Genomic DNA, 25,936 nt, shown 5'->3' with positions numbered 1-25,936 from the left:
ATATATACTGTGCATACACACACACGCACACACACGCACACACATATTGCAAAGGCCTTAAAGCAGATCATAGGGGTTTTTTTTCATATTCAGGTGGGCAGTCCAAGAGTAAATATTCCACTTCCCCTCCTCCATAAATAAAAGGGGGCAGCAGAGTGTATAAATCAGGCTTCCTCAAACTTGTCCCTCCAGTTGTTTTTGGTCTACAACTCCCATGATCCCTAGCTAGCAGCACCAGTGGTAAGGGATGATGGGAATTGTAGACAAAACATCTGGAGGGCCGAGTTTGAGGAAGTCTGTTATAAATACTTGCTCCTCTGTCAAAATCAGTTGTTTGCTAAGGATGAACAATAACATAAATTTCGCTCGATTTTTTTTTACATTACTTTGATACAAATTAATATACAGTGGTACCTCTACTTACGAATTTAATGCGTTCCAAATGCACATTCGTAAGTCGAAAAATGTGTAAGTCGAATCCCATAGGAATGCATTGGGAGAAAAAATTCGTAAGTAGAAGCAACCTTATATAAAAATTCGTAAGTAGAAAAAATCCTATCTAAACAGCATCCAAGATGGCGGACGGAGCTCCATTCATAAGTAGAAACATTCGTAAGTAGAGTTATTCGTAAGTAGAGGTACCACTGTATTTGGTGAATGAAGGTAATTAAACAGAGTTTCATTATGTGTACATTTTTGGGTTTTTTCCTGCTCCATGTTGAAAAATTGCTACTATAGGCAAACAAAGTACAGTCAGAATGCAAGACATTTTTTATTCACATTAGGAGTCATAGGATGATTTTAATTATAAATAGGCCATGTGGCTGATTAAGACTGAGTAATATGAGCATCAGGATGATTAATGTTAAATATTTGTGGTAACTTGCCATACTCTATTTAAATGACAGAATGTATCCTGTTGGTTTTGTAACTGCTTCAGCGTGAGTGGAGTCTTGTTTTTCTGTTCAGATCTGGGATAGACCATTAATTCTATTTCAAGTCTTAGCATTTTCCCTAATCCCTTAGAATACTGGTTTTCTGTCCTGTTGTTCACTGTTTGAACAGACCCTTTATTTGCCCTAGACAGCCTAGACTTTCCCCTCCTCTTTAACTTCTGCCTCCAGATCTGATAGAAGCTTCATGGTGTTGATCACAGCATGGGATGAAATGTTCTATCAGAAGATTCCCTAGTGAGATGATCCATCCCATAATGGATGCTTGGAATGCTCTGCGGTTAGTTTGATATCTACTGTGTGAAGGATTACGGGATGTACTGCACCTTTCTTTGCCTGCTTTGGAGTTAAAGCTGAAGATGTCTGAACATTATTTATACATTTTGGGTTGTATCCAACACTGTCAATCTATTGCAAGTGGTGGTCTATTTCTTAATGTTGTGCAGCAGAGGAATCTAATGCAACAGATCCACCAGCAAAACTGTTGTGTAAAAGATTGTGCTGGTGAAAATAATGCAAAGCTACATGTTATTTTCCTGTCTTCCATAGATAGTGTATACAATAAAATCTGGTCGCTTGTGGAACCTCTAGCACAAGATCTGCTTTATGCAAGTTGATCTGCTTACAGAATACAACCTGCTAGCGGAATTATTTCAATGCATTCAGTTTAGTGCTGTGTTGGATATAATTCCATGATGTTTTTCTTAAGTTGAAAATTTCTTCAAAATAGGTTAGCAAGTTCGTGTTCTGAGAAAGTATATACATGGAGAACACCAGAAGAGAAAATTCATATTAACTCCTTAAGGAAAATGCAAGAGGCAGAGGCAAAAATGGGTGAAACCATGGATGCAAATTTTAGCTTTTTATAGTAGGCAACAGGGCCATCTTAACCATATCTGGCGCCCTGGTGCCAAGATCCCTCCAGCGCCCCCGTGAGTGAGGCGGGCAGGAGGGGCGCGCGGGGAGCTGAGAGGTGCGGAGGAGGCAGCCCCAGGCTCGCGCTCCCTGCGCGCCTCCGGAGAGCGGCCTGAAGCCGCTCAAAAACTGAGAGGCGCTGAGGCGGCGGCCCTAGGCTCCCGCTCCCCGTGCGAAGCTCCGGAGGCGCACGGGAAGTGAGAGCCTGGGGGCACCGCGCTGCACCTCTCAGCTGTTCAGGCAGCCCCAGGCGCGCCTCTGGAGAGCGGCCTGAAGCCGCTCAGCAGCTGAGACAGAGGCGCGGCAGAGGCGGCCCCAGGCTCGCGCTCCCCGCGCGCCTCTGGAGAGCTGCCTGAAGCCGCTCAACAGCAGAGGCGCGCGGAGGCAGACACCAGCGTTCGGTGCCCCTTCCGCGCCCCTGATGGCCAGGCCTTACCTTCCAAGTTCCGGACTGCAGAATCCGGGACTGGCAGCCATTTGACACCGGAAGTTGCATCGATGTAACTTCCGGTGTCGCTTTGCCCTTCTATGGGCACCCAAAATGGCCACCGCCAGCTTCAAAAGTCGCTTGTACGCATGTCAGGAAGTGTGCCGACGCAACTTCCAGTGTTGCTCCGCCCATCTATGGGCACCAAAATGGCCGCCACCAACACCGGATGTCACGTCTATGCACTTCCGGACATGCGTACAAGCGACTTTTGAAGCCGGCGGCGGCCATTTTGGGTGCCCATAGAAGGGCAAATCGGAAAGAAAAAAAATGGCCGCCGGCAGGAGAAAATAATGGAGAAAAACGGGAGACGAAGTGATACGGGGGACCACCGGGAAAAGGTTAGTAAAAAAGGGGTTTTCCCGGGGAAAATGGGAGACTTGGCAGCTATGGGCCAGGCGCACTGGCGCCTTGCGCCACCCAGCTCGGGCCTAGGGATGGCCATGGTAGGCAAGATTCTGCACTTGCTCATACACCCTGCTAGAGGAAACTTACTAACCAGTGTGGGAAATAAGAAGACAGACAAATGAACCCTTGTTCTGATCCAGCAGAGCTCCTCTTAATGTTCTTAGTACTTGGCACAATTGTGGTTCTTTTCCTTATTTTTGTGCCATGTTTGTATCTTTGGATTTCCTAAGCAAAGGTAAAGGTAAAGGGACCCCTGTCCATTAGGTCCAGTCATGACTGACTCTGTGGTTGAGGCGCTCATCTCGTGTTATTGGCCAAGGGAGCCAGCGTACAGCTTCCGGGTCATGTGGCCAGCATGACAAAGCCGCTTCTGGGGAACCAGAGCAGTGCACAGAAACGCTGTTTACCTTCCCGCTGTAGCGGTACCTATTTATCTACTTGCACTTTGACGTGCTTTCGAGCTGCTAGGTTGGCAGGAGCTGGAACCGAGCCATGGGAACTCACCCTGTCACAGGGATTCAAACCGCCGACCTTCTGATTGGCAAGCCCTAGGCTCTGTGGTTTAACCCACAGCACCACCCGCGTCCCTATATATTTAATACTAGGCTATTTATTTGAGTGAGATTTATTTGCACAGAGCAGTAGTTGTAAAGTATGTATTTAATGCTGTTGTTTGAGTGGGGTTCTACTAGAGACAGTGTGGTGTAGTGGTTAAGAGCGGTAGACTCGTAATCTGGTGAACCGGGTTCGCGTCTCCGCTCCTCCACATGCAGCTGCTGGGTGACCTTGGGCTAGTCACACTTCTCTGAAGTCTCTCAGCCCCACCCACCTCACAGGGTGTCTGTTGTGGGGGAGGAAGGGAAAGGAGAATGTTAGCTGCTTTGAGACTCCTTAGGGTAGTGATAAAGCGGGGTATCAAATCCAAACTCCTCCTCCTCCTCCTCCTCTTCTTCTTCTTCTTCTTCTTCTTCTTCTTCTTCTTCTTCTTCTTCTGTGATGATTCACTCCTAACTTTGTGGTGGGATTTGTTGAAAGGAAGTGTGTATTTGTTTTAGTTATGAATACTGTACTTGTTTTTCCTATGGATCCTTTAAACTGCAAATAGAGAATAAGGGAAAAATAAAGGAGAAGAATGGGCTGGTCTTTCTTTTGTGTGTGTTCTTCTTCTTCCCTGCTGCTGTAACATGGTGACATCTATCAGTCCATCAAAGAGCCTAGCAGAAAGGTAAACAGCTCCAGTATACAAGAACATCTGGCTCTCATAAATTAATTGGCCATTTACACAGTGAGGGCTGTTTGCATGCAGAAGCAGGCTTTCCTGCTAATGTTGTCATAAGCTTTTGATTCTCCAGGTTCATCCATTTCTTTTTCTTTCTTTCTTTTGCTTGTTCTAGTCAGTTGGTTTTAATTTATTTTACTTTGTCAGTCATGAAATGAAGAGGAACCAGGCAACCATGAATCGTATATGACTCTGGTGCTCTTGTTGTTTGATCCTTTGGGATCTTGGGTCTATTTTCTCTCAGAACAAGAAAGTCATGGATTCTGGCAGAGGTGAAGGTTAGGGGTGGGTGGTTCTTTCCTTCCAACAAATGCAAATTCAACAGATTCACTACTTTATTTGATTTTGAATTAATATTTGTATTCTTCTTTTCCAGCAACAAATATTGAGCTCAAAGCATTATTTCACAGTAACAACAGCATTATAATAATGGTTATTTATTTCATAAAATTTATACACCGCCTGATTGTAAAAAAAAGTCAAAGCAGTTTACAAAACATTGCAATCACTATACGGTAATATTATAAAAAAATACAGTGTACTCTGTGTAAAAGGCTACACAAAATAAACATCTTTCCCAGCCTACATCTGTATTGGAATTGTTTTGAGATGTTTTGATTGTGTTAATTGCTTGTGTCCTTGCTGCAAGGAAGGGCAGTTTAGTAATAAATGGAAGAATTCAGTAAACTGCTGTGTTTTATTGCCTTTAAGCTTTTAAGACAGAACTCTCCTCCTTCTCCTTCCCCTTTGCACTGTTCTGGGGATTCTACACACACACACACACACACACACACACACACACACACACACACACCAGAGAGCTGGGGGGGGGGGTTCTTGCAGGTGGAGGAGTGGGGAAAGTCCTTGTGTCCTGCTTAGCCGGACTAGTTAGCTGAATCTGGCCCTCATAAATTAAAGGAGACATCTGCCTCCAATGCTGTTTCTTGTTGCAGATTTGGGGAACTTTGATCTGAGATATGTTGCTGAACACTGCCATCATCCCTGACCATTGGCCATGCTGATTAGAGCTGATGGGAGTTGTTGTTCCCCATGTTTAGGGAAGTTTTTAATCTGTGACATTTTATTGTATTTTAATCTTTGCTGGAAGCCACCCAGAGTGGCTGGGGAGACCCAGCCGGATGGGCAGGGTACAAATAATAAATTATTATTATTATTATTATTATTATTATTATTATTATTATTATTATTACCTGATCTAAAGTGTATGAGACTGACCTGCACAAGCAAATTGCTTCTCCCTCGCTCCTGACTGTGTTGCATGGGGGGAAACAAGCCAGAGTCTGGCTTGTCAATATGTGGGAACCTGGACTTATTGTTTGTTTCTCTCCAAACTAGAATATATAAGCAGAAGCCAAGGTCTGCTCTTGTTTGGAGGAAACAAACAATGAGACCTGGTTCACACATCACAACATGCCAGTTTCTGTCTTGCTTCCTAATCCTTAGTTGGCGCTGTCAGAGGAGGAGCAAAAGGTTTGTGTACATTAAGCCATAGTTTATTTTAAAGTGTGGTTTAGTGTTGGATGCAAGCATGGCCAGTATATTATGTTAAATGGCTAGAAGTGTATTGATCATTTTTAGAAAATCAAAATGACTTCACGCTAGAACTAATATGTCACAGAAGTAAACTGAGGGGAGGTAGCCTGGGACTTAACCAGGCCAGTCTCATGCACAATAGTTATATAAGGAAAGCCAATGAATGCAAGTGTCCTAGGAACTTGTACAAGATGGTCAAAATAGTTATTTTTTTCATATCTTTATTAGACAACAATGACCATCTAGAAATTTTACTTCTTGTTGTGACTGAACCAGACATTGGCACAGTCTCTGTAGTCAGTAATTGTAATTGTATTCATCTATTACTACAACCCTTTCTCTTTGGCACTTGACTATACCACATCATTGGCTATGTCTCAGAATAACCTTCCCAATCTGAAATTGTACCCCCTTATTTTTATCATTTTGAAAGTGAAATGATATGAACTGCCTCAAACTATTTTGAAGATTCCAGTTGTGGAGTGGAACTCAGAGAGAATTTGCTTTTGTGAGAAACATTGTTCAGATATATCCATCTATTGCAGTGAAACTCAACACAACAAATTTAATTCATTCTTTATAATAAACTATATGGGCAAATTTATTGGAGCTGTATAGACCAAAGGTATCTTTTTGGAATATATGAAATGATATATTCTTTAAACGTTTAGTTTGTATTCATCACTCTAATTGCCTAATAACTCTTAAAAGCTCACGTGCCAAGATCCAAATAACTATACATGGATCCAAGGGAGCTTTGGACGTGCTTCTTGAACAGCAGCCACAATGCTGATGGAGAGTTGCCTTTGAAACTGAAATGTGTTTTAAAAGCAGAATGTAATAAAAACCTTGGGGATGAAGGGAAGGACGTCTGCTTTCCTACTGGGCATTTGCAAACCATTTTGAGTACCAAAATATGTTTGAGATCAAGCACTGTTAGGATCCACACATGCACGCACACAGACAACTCTGAGCAGCAGTCTGAAGAGCCAGTGGAAGCAACTACTATACTGTAGTATATCCTGTGCTGAACTGCCTTTATTTGTTCAGGCAAATAAATGGGGATCTGAGAAGCAGGATCATTTTTTCCAAGTATATACTTAAAAATGTCCGAAACTTGTGAGATTACCCATACCACATCTACTCAGAAGTAAGTACCATTAACAGCAGTGGAGATAAATATGCTTAGGATTTAACCTTTTATATTGATCTATAACACAGCTTTTGAGTCTCCTTTCTATAAATTCTCAAGGTGATGCCCGTATATGTGCTAAAATGAAAAGCTGAGCAAGGCACTTTACTGAAAGGGGAAATTGCTTCATTAAAAAAAGAAAGGACTGTATCCCATGTTTTAACAACAACAAAAAGTGTACCCCAAAGTATGCTGTAAATTTCATAAGAACAAACAGTAAAACAGCAATAGTTGCCATTCATTTTCAGCTGCGTTGTAAAAATAGCTCTAGTATTCTGCGCTGTTTTGCATGTCTGTGATTGCTCCCCAGCTCCCTGTGACTTCTTCAAGGGGATATCTTTTGGAGCATTCTCTGGATTGTTTGATCCTACATTCCTTGACTCACTTTGAGGGAAGCGTAGGGGGAAGCCTGGTGCTCCAAGGTGCAGAGCGTTACCAACCCTTAGGGGAAGCTGCACTCTCTATCTCTGCACTGCGTCAGTGCTCTGGGCATTGCTCCTGATTGGTAAGATCCATGCCCAGAAAAATGCCTCAGGCTCAGAGTTTAATTTATTTAATGAACTTATGCCCCACCCTTCAAAAATAATATTTTCCAGGGTGGCTTATAAACAGATTAAAAACAAAGAAATACGAACCATACAATCCACAAAATACAAGTGAAAACCACAAGTACAAACAGCGGATAAAAGCAGCGTGGACTAATCAGGAATTTAGAATTCTTATTTAAAGCACTTGTTAAAGCAAAAAAAAGTTTTCACCAGGCACCCCACCCCACACCCTAATGACAGAGTGACTGCCAAGCAAGCCTCTTTGCAGGAGAGCATTCCAAAACCAAGAAGGTCCTCACCACAGTTGCCACCCACCATAACCCAGAGGATGGAAGTACCCAGGGGGAAGATGATCTCATCATATGTGGAAGTAGGTGGTCCATCATATGCTCCAGTTCTAAACCATGTATGTTCACTCTATCCTGAGTGCAAATCATTGTGCTTCTCTGCACTGGTTGTGATTAGGGATCAATCATACCAACAATCAGAGGTGGACACTGTGAAACTACCAACACCATTTGTCTGGCAGTGAGGATTTTTGGCAGGGGGCACTAATGAATGAAATAATTGATTTCTCACAACACAAAAGCACTTTTCTCAAGCACATTAGTGTGGTACAACACACAGTTTGGGAAACACTGATGTAGATCAATGCCTTTTCATTGAAATGTGTAAGGAAACAACTGTAAAAGAAAGTTGAAATTCTCCTGGTCTGGTTTAAGGTGTTTGTTTTGCTAAAATATTTGTTGGCATCTTGCTGTAATAGTACCTGTACATAAAATGGCAGTGGCAGTTGAAAGATAAAGAGAGTTCATCCCCTTGTTTTCTTCTACACACCTATTTGCTAAATGGAACTAAATTCCTTCTTGAAAGGGCCATATGTTGAATCCACTTAATTCTTTTCTTTTGGGTTGAAGAGATGTGTTGAATTGCTGGTATTTCTTAAGTAGGAAAGATCATGCCACCGCTAGATCTATCACTATTAAGTAAATAAATCTGGAGATAGCAGCAAGTTAAATTTTAAAAAAGAATTGTTTTTTAAAAGAATTGTTTAAAAAAAGAATTGTTCTGGAAGTCAGCAAGGCGAAATCTTGTCCTTTTTGATGACTTTGTTTGTGGACCCATGCACAGTATAGCCACAGGAAATGCTGAGGCAGGAATAATCAAGAACAAACACATTCTGATTTGGATAAAATAGGGCCACAACTTTATTGGTTACACTACAATAGGTTTGGCATGGACATTGGACATGAATCCATGCAGTCAACCAGCCTGCCTGTCATTTGATAGCTGGGCTTGACCAATATGGCTGCCCACCACAGCATGGACCTCTGTATGGTGAGCTTCCCCTAGTAACTGGCAGTGGATACCATGGCCCATCAGCCCCTGAGCTGGGCTTCTGGACAGGAGTTGCCCATACCAAGATTCCTTAAGTGGACCCCTCATGGGTTGAAGCAGGGTGCCCATCCCCTGCTCCTTCTTTAAGGATCCACTCCATTGTCCCCTTTGCCCTAAAAGTTGTGACAATCTAAAAGAATGGGGAAGAGGAGTTTTTGTGAGAAAGGTTTCTCACTGTGATGCTTCCTTCAGAAAAGATCTTCAGAAAATTCAAAAGTGAGCAGCATGGACCAAGCACCAAAGTAATATATGGGTACAGTTCCGTTTAGCAATCCAATAGGAATAGGCATATTTGGCACAGGTATAAATTGATGGTGTTTTGTAGCTGAAGCTTTCTAAACAACCATAATGTTATTTTATTTTATTTTTGCATTGTTCATAGTTTCCCTTCCACATACCTCTTTTTCCAAAGCACTATGTACTGACATCAAGAGTGCCAATGTCAGCATCAAGGACTGTCCCCTAGAGTTAGCCCACCATCTGTCTGCTGTTGTGATTCCTTACTGCGACTGTGTGAGGAGATTGATGGGCATTTTAATGGCAGTCTCTTTCCCCCTGACAATTCTGGTAACTTTCACGCACCTCATGTTTTCTATTCTCATCTATAGCTTCTATTGTTTTTCATTCCCCTTTGACTTGCCCTCATCCTTAATCTCCCTCTCGTTCAGTATTTAAACTAGTGCATGCTGTGCAACAGAAATCAACCATTTAAATCATGTTCCCAGCATATTTAATGAATAACAGAAAACAAGGGAATAATGCAACTGCAACAATGTAATGTCTGACATCAGTTCACAGTATCATAGTATTTGGTATGATGCATACAATATGAACCACAATAAGTTCTACGGGCAAGTCTACCACCATGGAATGAACATTCTGAAAACAGGAAACAATTGTCTACCCACCAGACTGGAATGGCCAAAAACTCACTTTGCCTCAGATGTTGGCATAACTTGTTAGAAGTGGACTGACTTGTTTCCCCTGATGTTTAATTTGATACAGGCTCATAAAGCTTACAACTGTACAATAAAATTAATTCTGTCATGCTTCTAGTGGCCGGGGGTGTGGGTTGGAAATCCAGAAGTAAATCTTACATTTCAAAGTTACAGAGATACCTTGTTAGAAACTGTTAGCAGTTTCCTTGTCTCTACTTGTTAACCACTTTGCTGTCCTCATGGCCGAGGTGGTATCTTCCCTTATCTCTAGTATACATTCCAGCTGAGCTTATATTATTATGGTTTTAAATAACCAATGCACATTCTGGAAAGATCTGATCTTCACTTTCCCTTTCAATTTCTTTTTACCAATCTCCCGCACCTCCCCGTTTTAGATGTTTCCACCCTTGAAGCCAAATATGACTGTGTTAGACTTCCATGGCAATTCCCACTTACATATAGGTTGTCCATTTAGCCTCCTGGGTAAGGAGATTTTTGTCAGAGAAGTGGACAATGAGTGGTAATTAAGAAAGATGTTAGGTGAGAATTTGGGATTAATTCAGGGGAGTGGACATTGAGGACACTAAGTGCTACCCTCTAGTCTTAAGCTTGATTTACACAATTAAAACAGATTAGTTTTTAACTTTTAAAAAACTGAACTGAAAGCTGACACTGATTAGGGTTGTGTGTTTTAAAACAGAGCAAACTAGTTTTTAGCTGCTCTGAAATCTGACACTTTTAACTTGGACTGATGTACCCCCCCCAAAAAAAAATCACTTTCAGCTGATATGCTTCCCTTTATAACCTAAAACTGAAACCTACACTGAACCTGAGCTGATGGCTAAGCCTACCATTTTTTGTTTTTCTCTGCCTTGTCCAGTAGCTAGGTCTGTATGGAATTTAATCCAGGTTTCTGGTTTTTGTTTAGTGCAACCGCTCGACTGTACTGCAAGGTAAACTGCATTCCTCCAGGCTCATCCACCCCTAGGATTCAGCTCCCACACATTCTAGAAATATCAGGGTACAGGAGCCTCCTCATTTCAGAAGAATGCTCTTCATTTTGTGAAGGGCAATCAGAATGGTGACCCAGGGCAGGGAGGCAAAGCTAGCATGCTTAATCCCCCTTGCCATTGCATGCTTGCTTAGCATGATTATAGAACTTCTGAAAAGAGGTATGATTACTCAACTCTCAATATCGATGGCTAAGCGTTGGAACGGTCTTCATTAATGCATTTGAGGTGAGATATGGGAATGAAAACACTTTGCCTGTGGGTTTGTTGTTGTTGTTTAGTCGTTTAGTCGTGTCCGACTCTTCGTGACCCCATGGACCATAGCACGCTAGGCACTCCTGTCTTGCACTGCCTCCCGCAGTTTGGTCAAACTTATGTTCGTAGCTTCGAGAACACTGTCCAACCATCTCGTCCTCTGTCATCCCCTTCTCCTTGTGCCCTCAATCTTTCTCAACATCAGGGTCTTTTCCAAGGATTCTTCTCTTCTCATGAGGTGGCCAAAGTATTGGAGCCTCAGCTTCACGATCTGTCCTTCCAGTGAGCACTCAGGGCTGATTTCCTTAAGAATGGATAGATTTGATCTTCTTGCAATCCATGGGACTCTCAAGAGTCTCCTCCAGCACCATAATTCAAAAGCATCAATTCTTTGGCGATCAGCCTTCTTTATGGTCCAACCTGTGGGTTTGGTTTATGGCAATTAATTCACACATTGTCTAACCCCTAAATTGCAGTCATGCATGTTTAAACCAACCCTCAGTTGGCCAGAATAGTCTTGACTACAAAAGCATTTTGAGTCACCAAGAGCAGTATTGGAATCATGACAATTACCCCCACTCAGCCATGAAGCTCATTGGATGACCTTGGGCCAGTCATTGTCTGTCTCTCAGCCCAATCTGCCTCAGTTCAGAGTGTTGTTGTGAGGATAAAATGGGAAGGGGGGAAACCATGTTTAATATCTTGAGCTCCTTGCAAGAAAAGGTGGTATATCTCAGTAATTAAAAAATAATTCCCCCCCCACTGTAAGAGAAACAAAATATTTTGTGAGAAACTCTGGTGCCATATCCATAATAACAGGTGGAAATGTTGAAAAGGACATCGAGGCTAGAGCAAAAGGCCTAGGCATGTGCAAGGAGAAATGGGGTTTGGATAGCAGTGTTTTTAGAAAGAGTCTTTTGCAGAGAGAGTGCCGGTGAGAAGAGGATACAGTATTGTGCAGGGGCATATATGTCCTGGGGCCAATCATATAGAGAAGGGATGAAGCAAGGGTAGTTTGAGGGCATCAAATCCATGAAAATGCCCAGGGAGAGATTGTGGCTGAGTGAGCAAAATTCCTGCCTGAGGGGCTCAGGAAGTATTTATAGGCTTCAGAATGTGGAGAGTGTTATTGCTTTAGGTTGATCACCAAGTCATTTTCTTAAATTCATCCATGACTTGCTTTGTTTCTTTCATATTCAGTGTCATGTGATGCTAAATGATAAACAGGTGCTTGTTTCACAATGCCACAATGCTTGTATATTGTCTTCATATGGTTTCTGTACCAAGTAACTGTATTGTCAAAAAGGGCTCATTTTTGTAAGAGCATGCTAAGCCACATCAATTGGTTGCTGCAAGGATGTTATTAACACAATTATTAAATATTAGCAATTGCACTTTATAGTAACTTGCAAGAGCTTGAAACGGATAAAGATGACTTTCTCCATTGCATGTGTGCCCCAATTCCTTTGGCTATTTAAAAGGTCTTGGGGAGGTTATCCAAGGACATAAGCTCCACTCCCTGTTTATACATTTTTGTGTTTGTTCGCAGCATTCACCATGCTAAAGATGGAAAAATTTGCTTTATGCTGGGGCAAGATTTTTAAAACAAGCTTCTTAAATTCATGTGAACTATTGCCACCAAAAACATTGTTAACTTGTCTTTCTGTAGACAGAGATAAAACTCTGGTTGTGCATGCACAAAATTCAGCAAGCTTTTAGTGTGACTTCTAACTTTTTACCTTTTTATGGATATTAGTCAAAAAATATGCTAGTTTGCAGTCTCCTAACGCACTTATACCTAGGAGTATGTCTTATTGAATTCCATAGAACTTGCTTCTCAGGGTTGTACTGTATGGGTGGTTTCTGACAGAGTCATTCCATTCCCAAAAGGACTTCTGCTTCTGCAACTCCCCACCCCCACCCCACCCCATTACCTCCACCCCAGATTTATTCCGCTGACAGATTTGGGGCATGCAGGGGGAGAAGAGGAGAAACTTTCATGAATAGGGCAGTTTCATTGGTTATAGCCCTAAGGCTGCAGTCGTAACCATGTATACTCAGAAGTAAGTCCTATTGAATTTAGTGGGGCATATTCCTAGGAAAGTGAGATTGTGATTGCAGCCAAAGTCAATTTGACACTGTTGTTGTAATTCTGTAACATTACCAGAAGTCAGCAAACTTTTTCAGCAGGAGGCCGGTCCACTGTCCCTCAGACCTTCTTGGGGCCTGGAATATATTTAGAAAAAAAATTAATAAATGAATGAATTCCTATGCCCCACAAATAACCCAGAAATGCATTTTAAATAAAAGCACACATTTTACTCATGTAAAAACACCAGGCAGCCCCCCCCCACAAATAACCCAGAGATGCAGTTTAAATAAAAGGACACATTCTACTCATTTAAAAACACGCTGCTTCCCGGACTGTCCGTGGGCCGGATTGAGAAGGCTATTGGGCCGGATCCGGCCCCCAGGCCTTAATTTGCCTACTCATGCATTAGCCCCTTGGGGAGTAATCTGCTGCGCGGGGGGGGGGGGTGAGTTTGTCGTATGCTGGCAATGGGCAGGGCCAGAATCAAAAGTGATTTTTCCTCCTTGCCATCCACATGAAATTAGGCTGAGGACCACAAGCATCCTTTGGTTCTTAGGTTCCCCTTCCATGTTTTGGGCTAAAACACATCATCATCAAATTAGTATCATAAACTCAAGCATAATACTCTGAAACCAAAGTAATCTACATTACATAGTGATTGTACTATACTCAAACATAGTCATGATCTCTAAGGTGCTACTGGACATTTTTTTATTTTTTATTTATTTTTTTTGACTGCATCAGACCAACATGGCTACCTACCTGAATCTATAGTCATGATCTTTTAGTTCTTGGCATTAAACCAGTTCTGAATTATTTGTGTATATTCCAGAATATGGAATTGGTTATTGAGTGTTACCCCACAAAAAAAACCAAACCTCTCAAACCAGTGGAAGAATAAGTGTGTGTTTAAAAAATGCTCATACTACCTCCTCTAACAATATGATATACTTTGTACATAAGCAGCTCTCTCTTGCCTTAAGTAATAATGAGTACCTTGCTGCCAGTTATATGGAGTGGCTTGCTGCCAGTTTCCAAAAGAGAGATCATCGAAAAAATCGTTGTTGTTCTTCACTTTTGTGTTTGCTTTTGGAGATCTCACTTGATAACAGTGAGTAGATGTACAGTTTTGATTCTGTCCTGTGATAGAGTGCCCTTGCAGTTTTAACAGTCAGTATTTGTATGAATTCTGTTCTAGGGAAGTACCATACTGCCTAAGTCCTTTGCCTCTGAGTGTTCTGTGGATAATGTAAACCATCTGGAGCTGGATGAAGGATTTCAAGCATGCCTATAAAAGGCTACCTTATCCCACAAGGGAAAAAGAAGGGCAGGCTGGAGCAAGGGAGGTGTGTGTGTGTGTGAGAGAGAGAGAGGGGGGGGAGGGGGAGAGGGAGAGAAAGAGAGGTCTACCTCCTCTTGGGGATGTTTAATCATTGCATTTTTAAAATGTGTGTATGTTTGCACAAATAATACTTAAAAGACCAAAAAGGTAAAGCACCAAATGAGGGGAAGTGGTCCAATCCCCTTTTCTGGCTATCCTGTAACATATCCTGTGTGATATTGTTGACTGACAATTGTTTTGAAGGTTCTGTTTCTATAAGCAAGGCACGGTTTAGGTTCAAATTGACCCACCAAAGGTAGATAAAAACACGGTATTTTATCTTAAACTGTTGCTATAATGTGACATTAATCTTGTTCTGTTTTGTGCTTGGATATTTAGGTCCATGCACCTGTCTGTTCAAGGACAGCAGTTTGTGTGGGCTGATGAGGCAGAATTCCAATGAAAGCATTTGGCGCTTCCTCTGAGGAAATAAGTAATAACACAGAGTTATATCGCTGTGAAATTTGGTTCCTAAACTTGACAACAATTCTGCAATGCTTGGCACTTACAGCATGCCTGATAAATTAAAACCAGGGATGTTCGTTTCACGGCAGCAGACTGCAGAATAATGTATTACATTGTGATATCGAGTGTATCCATCTAGGATTTTCAAATTATTATTTTTTTGAAAGCCAGCTTGAGTTCATTAAAAAAATAAGTTCACACACAGACCGCTATTTGCTTGGGACCAGATCAAAGTGCTATATTTTTTTTTACTATACATTCATAAACATGTAAAGGGTATACAAAGTGACAAGATTTCTGCTTCATAAGAATGTGATATCGTAAGAGCCATGCTGAATCATACTAAAGTTCTATTCAAGCACCCTGCTTCTTGCAGTGTTTAACCAGACTCTTCCAGGAAACACAGAAGGAAGACATGAAGGCAGTAGTACATAGAGATTCCATATATAACCACTCCATAGCTATGGATAGATGTCCCATGTTAGGGCTGGCTCTAGGGGTAGGCTGGCCTGGCCGCCGGGTCGGCAGGGGGGCGCTGCACGGCAAAATAGTGTGGAAACCGCGCTGCGCCCACCCACCAGCCGCGGGAAGAAACGGGGTGAGGTGGGGGCCCCAGAGCGATTTGCACACCACGGCGCCAGAGCGCCCGACCCGCTTAAGACGGCCCTGTCCCCTGTCAATTTGCTCAACCTCCGTTTAAAATAGTTCATGCCAGTGACCAATATGACATTGTGTAGAATTGGGTTTATATATTCATTATGTACTGTGTGAAGATATTTTTTCCTTTGTCAGTCCTGAATCAACTATCATTCCAATCTGCTTCATTGGATGGTTTCTGTGTTCTAGTTGTTTTTATTATTAATTTACCAATTGCCTTCTACACAAGCATCTCCAGGTAATGTACAATAATAAATAAATAAAAAGTTGAAAACATAAAAAAACAGTAGACACAGGACACATCACTGGCAAATGGCCATTCATTCATCTGGGAAAGCCAACCAGAACAAAAATGTCTTCCATTGTTTCCAGAAAATGCAGAAAGTGAGCGCCTGCCACATCTCAACTGCAGTGTTGCTCCATAGAACAGGAACAGCTGCATTGAAAGCTCTGCTCCTAGTTTCTATGGAGTGGGCTTCTGGCATCTGATTGTTATGAGGGAGGGAGAAAAAGTCTCTCCACTTTTTGCATATCACGCAAAATTTTGTGACTTCCCTCCACCACCTAAAATATTAAGTCCAAAATGTTTTATATATTTTTTCTGAAAGGAAGTGCTCCAACCCATAGATCATTTTAGCTGACCCCTTTTTCATTGCCAAAATCTTTTTTTTAAAAAAACATTTTTAAGATATGGGTGACAAGAATGGAGTACATCATTCTGGAATTCCACTACCCCCCTCGTTTCTTTTCTTTTCTTTTTTACTGCCACAGCTCATGGGGTTGATTTTATTGAGTTATCTGCTACGACATCACACTGCCAGTTCCAATACCATCTCTGTAAATGTGAAGTTAGGATTTTTTGCTCATATGTGCATTACTTTACAATTACCTTGATCCTCATTTGCTCTGTTTTTTTGCCCATTCACCCAGTTTAGGGAAATTCTTTTTTGGACTATGTGAAGGACTTTTTCCCACCTCTCTCCCCATAGCTGCCCCACATTCCACAAGCATGGGGAGGGGGTTGTAAGACAAAATGACTTCTCTTGCTACCATGTTTCTTCCAGTAGTCATGTATGCTTTTATGTGATGCATAGTGTACCTGTCACGCACAAACATGCAGTTTGTCTTAACAGTGTGTGTGTGTATGTATGCATGTGAGAGAGTGTATGTATATGTGCTTGTTGTTCATAGTAGATGCAAGGAGCAGGTACAAGTCTATTCTGTCCTTTTTCTACCATCAGGAATGATCATACTTCTCAGTAGAGGAATTCTTCACTGTGGAATTAATTCTTCACTGTGGAAATAAACGGAGTTTGTCCTTTTCTTACTGTTGATTGTTTCCATGAAATTTGAAGGCAAGGCAGTCTAACGAAACAGACATGTCTGGTTTTGTTTAACAAACTGGTTCCACTTCCAGTATATCTTCTCATGCCAAAGTGACTTTGTACCCCAACCTCATAAACTGTTGTACTTTGGGAAACTGTGCCTTTGTACTAGCAGCTGTCAAAAACACAACAAAAAAAGGTACTGCAACTTCTCAAGTTTGGTTTCTTTTCTTTTCTTTTTGGTTGCTGCTTAAATTAGATGTGTTACTCTTTCCCCCAGTGTATCAGTCCCTACCTAGACTGCCAAGATTCTGAATTTGACATTAGTTGTCTGTGACCTCTTGATAGCTAATAACTGCTATTTGGCTTTCCCTGTCCCCATTTCAGAATGATGCCACTAGTTGATTTAGGTTTGTGGAATACTGCAAACCCATATTAACAATGCCATATTTTCTGTATTTCCAGATTTGTGCTTAATTGCAGGCAAATGGCGCATATACTCCTAACTATGAATAGGTCATGAAACAATGCACAACATTTAAATGCTAAATGGTTGCATTGGCATTGCACTGTTTCTGTGAATGAACATTTGTTACTTTCATGGACACTGCAGTATGCGTATTATACAGAAACTACTGGACAAGGTAAATATATCCAGTGCCTACTGCAGTTGTCATATGTGGTGCTGTTCTCTCTATGTCACATGGTGCGCCTAGAAGGGCGCAAATGGGCATAGATTGCCTCCACATAATCTGGAACCAGTGTGAGAAAGGAGAAGCACCACACAAACACTGCTTCTCTGGCAGAAACAAGTCTTCATGTAGTAGAGCAATATTCACATAATGAAGAAACTGGAAGCCCTTGGAAGGAAAAGAACCAGCCCTGTAACTCCAACAGCTCAACCGTCTTCCACTTAATTGACTGAACTGAGAAAAAACTCCCCTAATACTGCTAAATCCTGGATGTTAACAAAACCAGGAATACACATCTCTACTTCTGCAGAGAATTTAATCTTGTGTGTCTCCTACGTGTCCAGCCAAATTGAATTCCTTTGCATTTTCAATTTTGTTTGTTCAAGCAGTGCTGCTGCCTTTGTGACACTGCTGTCCCTCCTCCAGAGCTATAAAGCAGAGCTCTATTGTAAATCTCAGCAAGCCTTATGTAACACTGATTGACTAAACATGGATGTTTAGGCCAGTCTGTAGTCATCTCATTAAATTCACATGTTGCTTTCATTAAACCATAGCAGCATTTCTTTTTCTTTTTTTAAAGCTTGGGGGTAGTTTAGGGATGGAATAAAACTAGGCCAAAATCAGTTGCTGTTGGATCAAAGGTTTGCTTTTAATTTGTTTGCAATTCAGGGTGTCCCCCACCCCTTCAGGTTGAAAAAAGAGGCTGCAGGGCAAGAGGGTTTTATGAAGTGATAAGCATAAGCAAAAAGAGTTCTGTGGCCAGTGTCCATGGACCTTAAATTTTCAACATTTGAGTGCAACATAACTTGTATCTATTAGGCACTTGTATCTTTATCTTTGAATTACTTTTATACTTTACTCCTACTTCTAGAATTCTCTTTCGGCCGCCATTCTGAGAATACCTCTCTGAACCTCTATTGGTCATACCTAGTACATAGAAGAGAATCCTCAAGAACTTGCCATCTCATAATTATTAGCACTGCATCATAAGGGATGAGACTTTGTGAAATGGTCATATACAATCTTAGATTTAGTTATTTAATTCCCTTGGCATTCTTAGGGACAGCTATTTGCTTTTGTTCTCCCCCCCTTTTTTTTTCCCTTTGCAGACATATTGCTGCTAGCATGTCATGCTTGGATGTTTTCCTCCAGAAGATATTTCTAGCTGCTTTCCTTGTAACCAAAGAAGAATTTATGAAGTGTAGAGGCTACTTTCCCCTAATAAGAACGATAAAAGTGAAACTGAAATCACTACAGTACAATTTTGCTGTTGATAATAAATCTTTAGTAGCTATTTTACTGGGGTATATCATTAAAAGAAATCCACTGTGCCTATGTTTTCCAATTGATAAATCATATTCAATGAAATCCATTTTGACATTAATGAGGAAAAATGCTGAGGCTGAAAATGGAATCCCAGGCAGCAGTGATGAAATAAAAATAATAAATTGTTGCTCACACTCACACCAAAATCCATGCACTTTTACTGACTGATTAATTTTGGATCTCGGACAATAATTCACCTTTCTTTTTTCACTTCTCTATGCTTTCCTATAGTTGGTAGTAGTTCACTCCCCTTCGGCCTTTTTTAAAAAGGACTATGAGAGCATTTCATAAGATCTGTAATTACCATGGTTAACCCATTTGGTGCAGCTCATAACTGGAATACAAGAAAGCAGATTGCTGCTTTGTTTTATATTGGATCTGGCAGCCTAAAGACCTGGAACAGATATCCAAGAGGCCATGGAAGGACCCCCTTTGGTAGGAAATGCATTGGAGAGATGGATGTAAGGAAAAATTACTGTATCATAGCTGAGAGGCAAAGGCAGGAAAGGGAAGAAGTGAATGTAAGGCACCCCTTTCCCCTCCCAACCCCTTTCCTCTTTGGCATCAAATAAAACAACATCTCGCATGGTACTTGATGAGCATATACTGTCTCAGTACCACCCAGGGTGGGTCTGGTTCTTATTGCTTACACACACGTGCACACACAAAGCCAGAACAGTTTGCAGAGCTCTCAAAACGCACCACTGCTTTGAGATCAACTATTTATCTAACACTATAGGGAATGTCCAGGAACAATGTGCACCCAAACAAGCAATGTGAAATGCAGGCACTACAATGGAAAATAATAAAATGGAGGGAATGTTATTTCTCTCTTTTTAGACTTTCCCTGTGCCAGATGATGCTATTGCATGATTTACCATATCTTGTTTTTCAGCTTTCAGCCAGCATTGCATTATGCTAGACCCAGCTTATTTATTTTTGCTGTTCCTCATCAGATTTAAATGTAAATAAAAATGGCTATGTTGTGAACTTCGTTTCGTTTCGGTGGAATAATACTGAGCTGTGCTTTCGAGTTGCAAGGGAAGACCACTTCTAGACTGGTAAACAATTTCCCATGAATTGATATTGGGAAAGAAACCATGCTCTCTAACAATGGTCTCTCAACCACTTGTGCCTGGCTTCCCTTTCGATGTAAGCATGTCATGCCCTTTTGACCCTGCCTGGGAATTTTCAGTACCAGCCCTGGAATTTGCAATAATGACACCATAGCATATTGGAGATTCTTTCTTGACCCCAGATAGCAAGAAAGTTTTTTTTATGAAACTTCATTCTTTACTTCCTAAATTTATCAGTGTTGCTCATAGTAGTGGGTATTAACAGTTAACCTACCTGAATATTTTTAGAGATATTAGCTGTTGGAAGGCAATATTTACATTTCACAGTTTCAAGTAAATTGTATATATCATATGTTTATCAATACACTGGATCAGCTAGTGTTTTTAAGATGAGAGTAAGTTGTATGCTATAAAGAAATATTCCACTTGAAGTTTAGCAAAGTTGAATTAATAATGCTTTTCATAATTCAATATCAATGTTATAATATCATATAATTATCAAAAACAACTTCCTGTGAAATAGGCAGCAGCTCCCACCCTCACTTGAAGGGCCTGTTGTGTTGGCTGGTAGAAAGGGAGCTAGAGCACTGCAAGCAATGGAACATGACTACAAACCACATTGTTCTGACTCGAATGTCCTACTTGGCTCCATCCAGTGGCAGGGATAGTTTAACAACCGCAGCCCAATGGAGGATGACTGTGGGCGGCAGGCCTTGTCTTGTCTTCTGCTTTGCACCATTTATCTTCCAAAGTCCTACCCAGCTGTTTCACTTGGTGCTCTGACATCATAGTCCCTACTTTCCTAATGACACAACTGTTGAAAGATAGTTATCCAGCATGGTTCTGGCATGCTTCTCACACAGCTGGGCTTTGTATTTCTCCTCTTGGTCCCCACTGCAGGCACAATTGGGTTGTAGAGTACACTATTTTAATTACCAGATGCTGGAAATGGAGGGAAATCATAAACTCCTTTCCCTGCTTATGATCTTCCAGAGGCATCTGTTGTCCATAGTTGGACTAGTTGCCTGCACTGTGTTCCAAGTCCATTGCTTTTTGTGTGTGTGAAATTACATGCTTATAATTAATGTGTAGTTTGACCCTCTGTGTATGGGCCCTAGCTGACTCTGCAAACACTCCCATTTTTCCCAGGCTAAGGGCACCCTACTTCTAAACACGAGTGTGGAAGCAGGAAGAATAGCAGCCAGCTGCTCTCTTTCCTTCAGCTAGAGCGAGGATGGTCAATCTTTTGAAGCCAAGGGCTGCATTCCTGCAAGGAAAAGTGGTTGGCTGCATACCAACAGCAGGCAATGCCAATGTCAAAAGTAGGTGGGGCACCACTCCTTACCTTTAATGTACAGTACTCACCAGCCTCCACTCACGCCCTGTCTGCCTGCCTTCTAGCTATTCACTATTTATTGCAATGCCTGCTTACGAACGGAACACACTCAAACAGGGTGAAATGGCTTCTGAGTGATACTGATGACTTCGTAACTTATAAAGTAGCACTATATGCGTTGGCAGCTAAGATGATCAGGAGAAAAGAACTAGGTAAAATAGCGGTCAATTGCAAAGGTGATCGGACATTTAAGATGGCGTATTCTACTTGAGAACCCCCTGCTATTCTATCATATGCAACAAATAACTTCTAGGAGATGTGACCGTGGTTTATTGTATTTGCAGTGCCTGATGTTTTTATGGTTATTATTGCTTTTCTTTTTGTTCCCTTTGTGAATGATGCCATGGCCTTTGGCTAGTGTTGCAATAAAGTTTATGATGATGATGATTCTAGCTAATCTGAATGGAGGAGTTCAGAGCCTCAGCCCCTGGTACCCTAGTACCTTCCTAGGAGTCCTGCTCAGCCTTCATCCATTCTGCTACATGGTCTTTTTTCAGATCACTAGCCACTGCACATCACATCTCTCCCCGTCTGAGACCAATTCATGTGCATGAATCTAAGTAGGTGCAGTGCTGGCCTCTAAAATAAATTGTGTATCTCCTTCTGTGTGACACCCTATAACTTTATGCTGCAGCCACAATGAGAAACAGAAGAGGCAGCAGAAAAGCTGGGCATGAGCGCAACCCAACATATACTACTCCATGTGCCACACACAGCCCTGTGTCCAAAGCACAGTGCATGTGTGCCTAGAACAGTATAGGAACAATGCTCTCTGAGGTTGGATTGTACATCCTGACAGTTATTTTGTTTCTCACCACAGCTGCACAGGGGTGCCAATGGGCTGCACAGAGAGAGGCTGCAGGCTATCCACCTATAGAGACTGTCCCCAATTTGGTGTCTTCCAAATGAAATTCCCATCAACTTGGGAAAGTGTGAGGTGGTAGGAAATCCCAGCCCTACTGGTGCATCCAATCTGCTGGATGCCCCAGACAAGTGAAAGTTGTATTCTGATAAAAACGTTTTTGGCAACATGGGGGTTGGTGGTGGTGGGTTTTGGTCTCAGTTACATCTTTGAAGATATTCTCTGCTAATGTTAATGGAATATTTTAAACCAATGCTGCATGTTTATTCTGTGGCTTAAAAAAAACAAAAACCCAACCCGTGGGGTTGCAAGAGCCACAGTTTAAGTATTTTACATTGTTAATGTGTGCATTTTGTTTAAATAATGAAACCAATTGCCTTTGAAGATGACACTGTGGTATTATGTTCCTTAAGCAAACATTTTAATATATTCCATATTTTAGGTTTCTGCTATGAGATCATGGGGTGGCTGTTTTGTTCTCAGTCATTTGTCCTCGCTCATATTTCAGATACTTGTGCATTCCACTCTGTTATGTGTCCACAACCACTTGGAAGAGCCAGTGTTGACTATGCCGCACATGGGGCTCGAGAGAGAAATTTGCTATTAACAGCAAGGTTATGGAAAGGAACCACCTTTGCAAATGCATGAGAAATAAATGCAAACAACAACAACAGCAGCATAAAAATCCCCATAAAAACAAAGATCCCTTTCTTTCTCCCTGGCATGAATTAAATCTAGGAAGAAGATATGCCAAGGCATAATCCATAGCTGACAGAATGGACAGCTAACACACGTATAATTTTTTTAAAAAGCCAAATGAAGAGAGTTACTAGCAAGTATCTTTAATGTGGAACACACACACACACACACACACACACACACACACACACACACACCCTTAATATAAAACCTGTCTGTGTTAATACAGAACATACTTCTTGCAACCTGCAAGAATGAACACATTCAACAGAAAACCTATGGATTTGAGGTCAATATTCACTTGTTGCATCTTTGTGGGATGATATATGAAGGCAAGGGTCCGTGTTACATATAGTGCCTGAAAGCAGTATCTGTGTTTAAGATTTAGGTGTGTGACTAATGTTCTGCTATTTATTTCACATTGCAGTGTTCTCAGTGTGTGTGTGTGTGTGTGTGTGTGTGTGTGTGTGTGTGTGTGTGTGTATGCAAATCAGCTCCATATGTACACAACAACTTAAGGGTACCTGTGTACACCACATAAAGCAGTTGAGAGGTGTGTACTCAGGTGAGTGAGTATGTATAGTTCAGCTGAAGAGCCGCTGTTGTGGATTGGCATCTGTATCAACAGCCAGCTCCTGACTATACCTGCAGGTTTGCTATTTTTTTCACAGTGAGAATGAAAAATTAAATTTCTTACCTTTTTTGTCCACCTTAATGAAGGCTGCATGCTTTACAAATAGTACAATACCTTACATATTATAGTATCCCTTGCGATCATCCCTGCTTCCTTCTCTCTTGTCTTTTAGGATTACCAGACTATCACTCTTTATGATCTGTTTTATTGAGGCTGTGATTTTGTTTTTATTGTTAATAGTTGGTTGACCATAATATATTTACTGCTGTCTAGCCTGAATTAGCTATGTAGATATAGGATGAGATCCAGTTTTAGTTGGATAACCTCATTTAATCAATGAACTTCAGTAACTTGTCTGTTAATTTCAATAGGTCTACTCTGAGTATCATTTGCATTGGATTTCACCTGTAGAGATATAAAATAATATATATTTTTCTTTCTGAACTGCTGGTTAATATTCAGAAAGAAATAAGACTTCTGTGGTGGGCCGTTTCTATAAGCCATTGATGACGAACCTTTTCTAGACCAAGTGCCCAAACTGCAACCCAAAACCCACTTATTTATCGCAAAGTGCCAGCACGACAATTTAACCTGAATACTAAGGTTTTAGTTTAGAAAAAAAACAACTCATACATTAACATATTTTGTCTTAAAAGAAAAACACAATAACAGAGCTTTCAATGATACAAACAACTTGTAAAAGTTTGCATTAAAGGTGATCACAACTAAGTTAGGAAAGCAATCCCAAGTGCTTCCATTGACTTAAAATTTGCAGAGAATCCCACACTTTAAGGATTCCCCACTTTTAAGCTCCAGCCTGAGCAAGCAAGCATTTTCGGCGTGGCCCTCTGAACATGTGCAGAACGGTGCCCCACCATCGCGCCACTGTTTCCTGAAAGAGCCCTGCTCCCTTGCCCAGCCCCGACCGGCCCCTACACAGGGTGTCCGGCGTAGCCAGAGAGTATATAAAGCCTCAACCGCTCTGTACACGCTCAAAGACGTGCTGCCATGTTGGTGGGCTGCTCGGAACTCTTGGCGGCCCACCAACATGGCAGCACACCTTTGAGCGAGTACAGGGCGCTGCACCCTCCCCACCCACAGCGGAGACTTCCCAAGGGGAAACGCACACCCTGGGGGTTGTGGCTCCATTTTGCACCCCCCCAACACTCCATCTGAGGTGCTTCTACTCGAATACAAGTCCCAGGATCCACGCCCAGCCTCTGAAAACAATATGAGCTCCTGCTTGGGGATAGTGTCACATATCCCAATGGGACCCACCCCTTCCCTTTGCGCCTCCCTGGCCACGAGGACGCCTTCTCGGTCTGGGCATCCCACACGGAATGGCTGAGCAAAAGGAGCCCTAAAGGCACTGCAGCAGACGGGCCAGTTTGGGAATTTTGCCTCTTTATTGTCCTGCTCTTGCAGCAACCAAAACTGAAGGCCCACTATAATCATTGCCAGTGCTATTTCGCGACCCGCTCGCACAAAATACTAATTGCCATAATATGCTCCAGAAGCTTCCATGCAATTGGGTGCAATGAACTGGGGCCAGAGAATAGCTGCGACCCCTGTTTTGGAGAGAGTCTGCGCCCTGCGCCCTGGAGTCACATCCTGCTCCTGCTGCGCAGTTTCCTGTGCTGACCCGCCATGCACATGGCGCTCTGGCTGCCCAAGTTGAGCTGAGGACTCAATGCGCCGCCCTCGCCTTCTGCCGGCTCTGTGCTGGGGCGACGGTGTGCGTGCCCACAGAGAGGGCTCTGAGTGCCCCCTCTGGCACGCGTGCCATAGGTTCGCCACCACTGCTATAAGCTGTCTTGTAGATGATGTACTAGTTGATCTTGCTTGACCTATTTATTTTAAATACAATCGATATTGATTTGAGCATATAGGCTGGCATAAGTCTAAATCAGTGCTGCGCTGCTTATCTAATTGATTAAAAGGGGACTCCGTTTCCTCTTGTAATGTGGGACAAGAGTTGCAAAGGCTTTGTGGGGATGAAAGGTCACAATCTGGTGTTCAGACGAAAGATGTTAGAGATGGTGTTGTCCAGACTCTTTAAAAAGGCTCCATGACTTCAAAGAACAAACAACTGGGGTGTTCAGGCCACCAGGTCACTTCCTGTAAGTTTGCCAGAAGATTGTTCAGAGAAATTCAGTATCTGAAGATTAATGACCTACCCGAGGCATTTTAATACACATAAGATCATTTTTCTTTTAAAATATGTATTAGAAAAATAAATGTTTTTACATGAATCTATTACTCTTAGTAATATTGATGAGCTATTTCTTGTGCTGTCCTCATTACAATAACTTATTCCAGGATTGCAATTTTTAATGGGTTTTTTTTTTACAGCTCTTTGAATTGCCCATTGATTTCTGCTTTGAGTTTCAACTT

General features: G+C 41.8%; 1 protein-coding gene across 3 annotated transcripts in view; it reads left to right on the top strand.

The window, feature by feature from the left end:
• The window catches only part of LOC132591727 (collagen alpha-1(XXIII) chain-like), a 207,894-nt gene that overhangs the window by 96,048 nt on the left and 85,910 nt on the right, over window positions 1-25,936 (top strand). The window contains exon 3 of one of the 3 annotated variants that reach the window (XM_088661970.1): window positions 1,125-1,293. The exons of the other annotated variants lie outside the window; for them this stretch is intronic. Coding sequence (XP_088518096.1) covers window positions 1,125-1,150 — 26 coding nt within the window. The 3' untranslated portion in view covers window positions 1,151-1,293. Of the gene's footprint in view, window positions 1-1,124; window positions 1,294-25,936 lie in introns of those variants that run through there. 3 annotated transcript variants of the gene reach the window in all.

Source organism: Zootoca vivipara, chromosome 2 (assembly GCF_965207765.1).
Source record: "Zootoca vivipara chromosome 2, rZooViv2.hap1.1, whole genome shotgun sequence".
NCBI lineage: Eukaryota > Metazoa > Chordata > Lepidosauria > Squamata > Lacertidae > Zootoca > Zootoca vivipara.
Note: the sequence above shows the minus strand (reverse complement) of the source record. Positions and strands in the feature narration are given on the sequence as shown.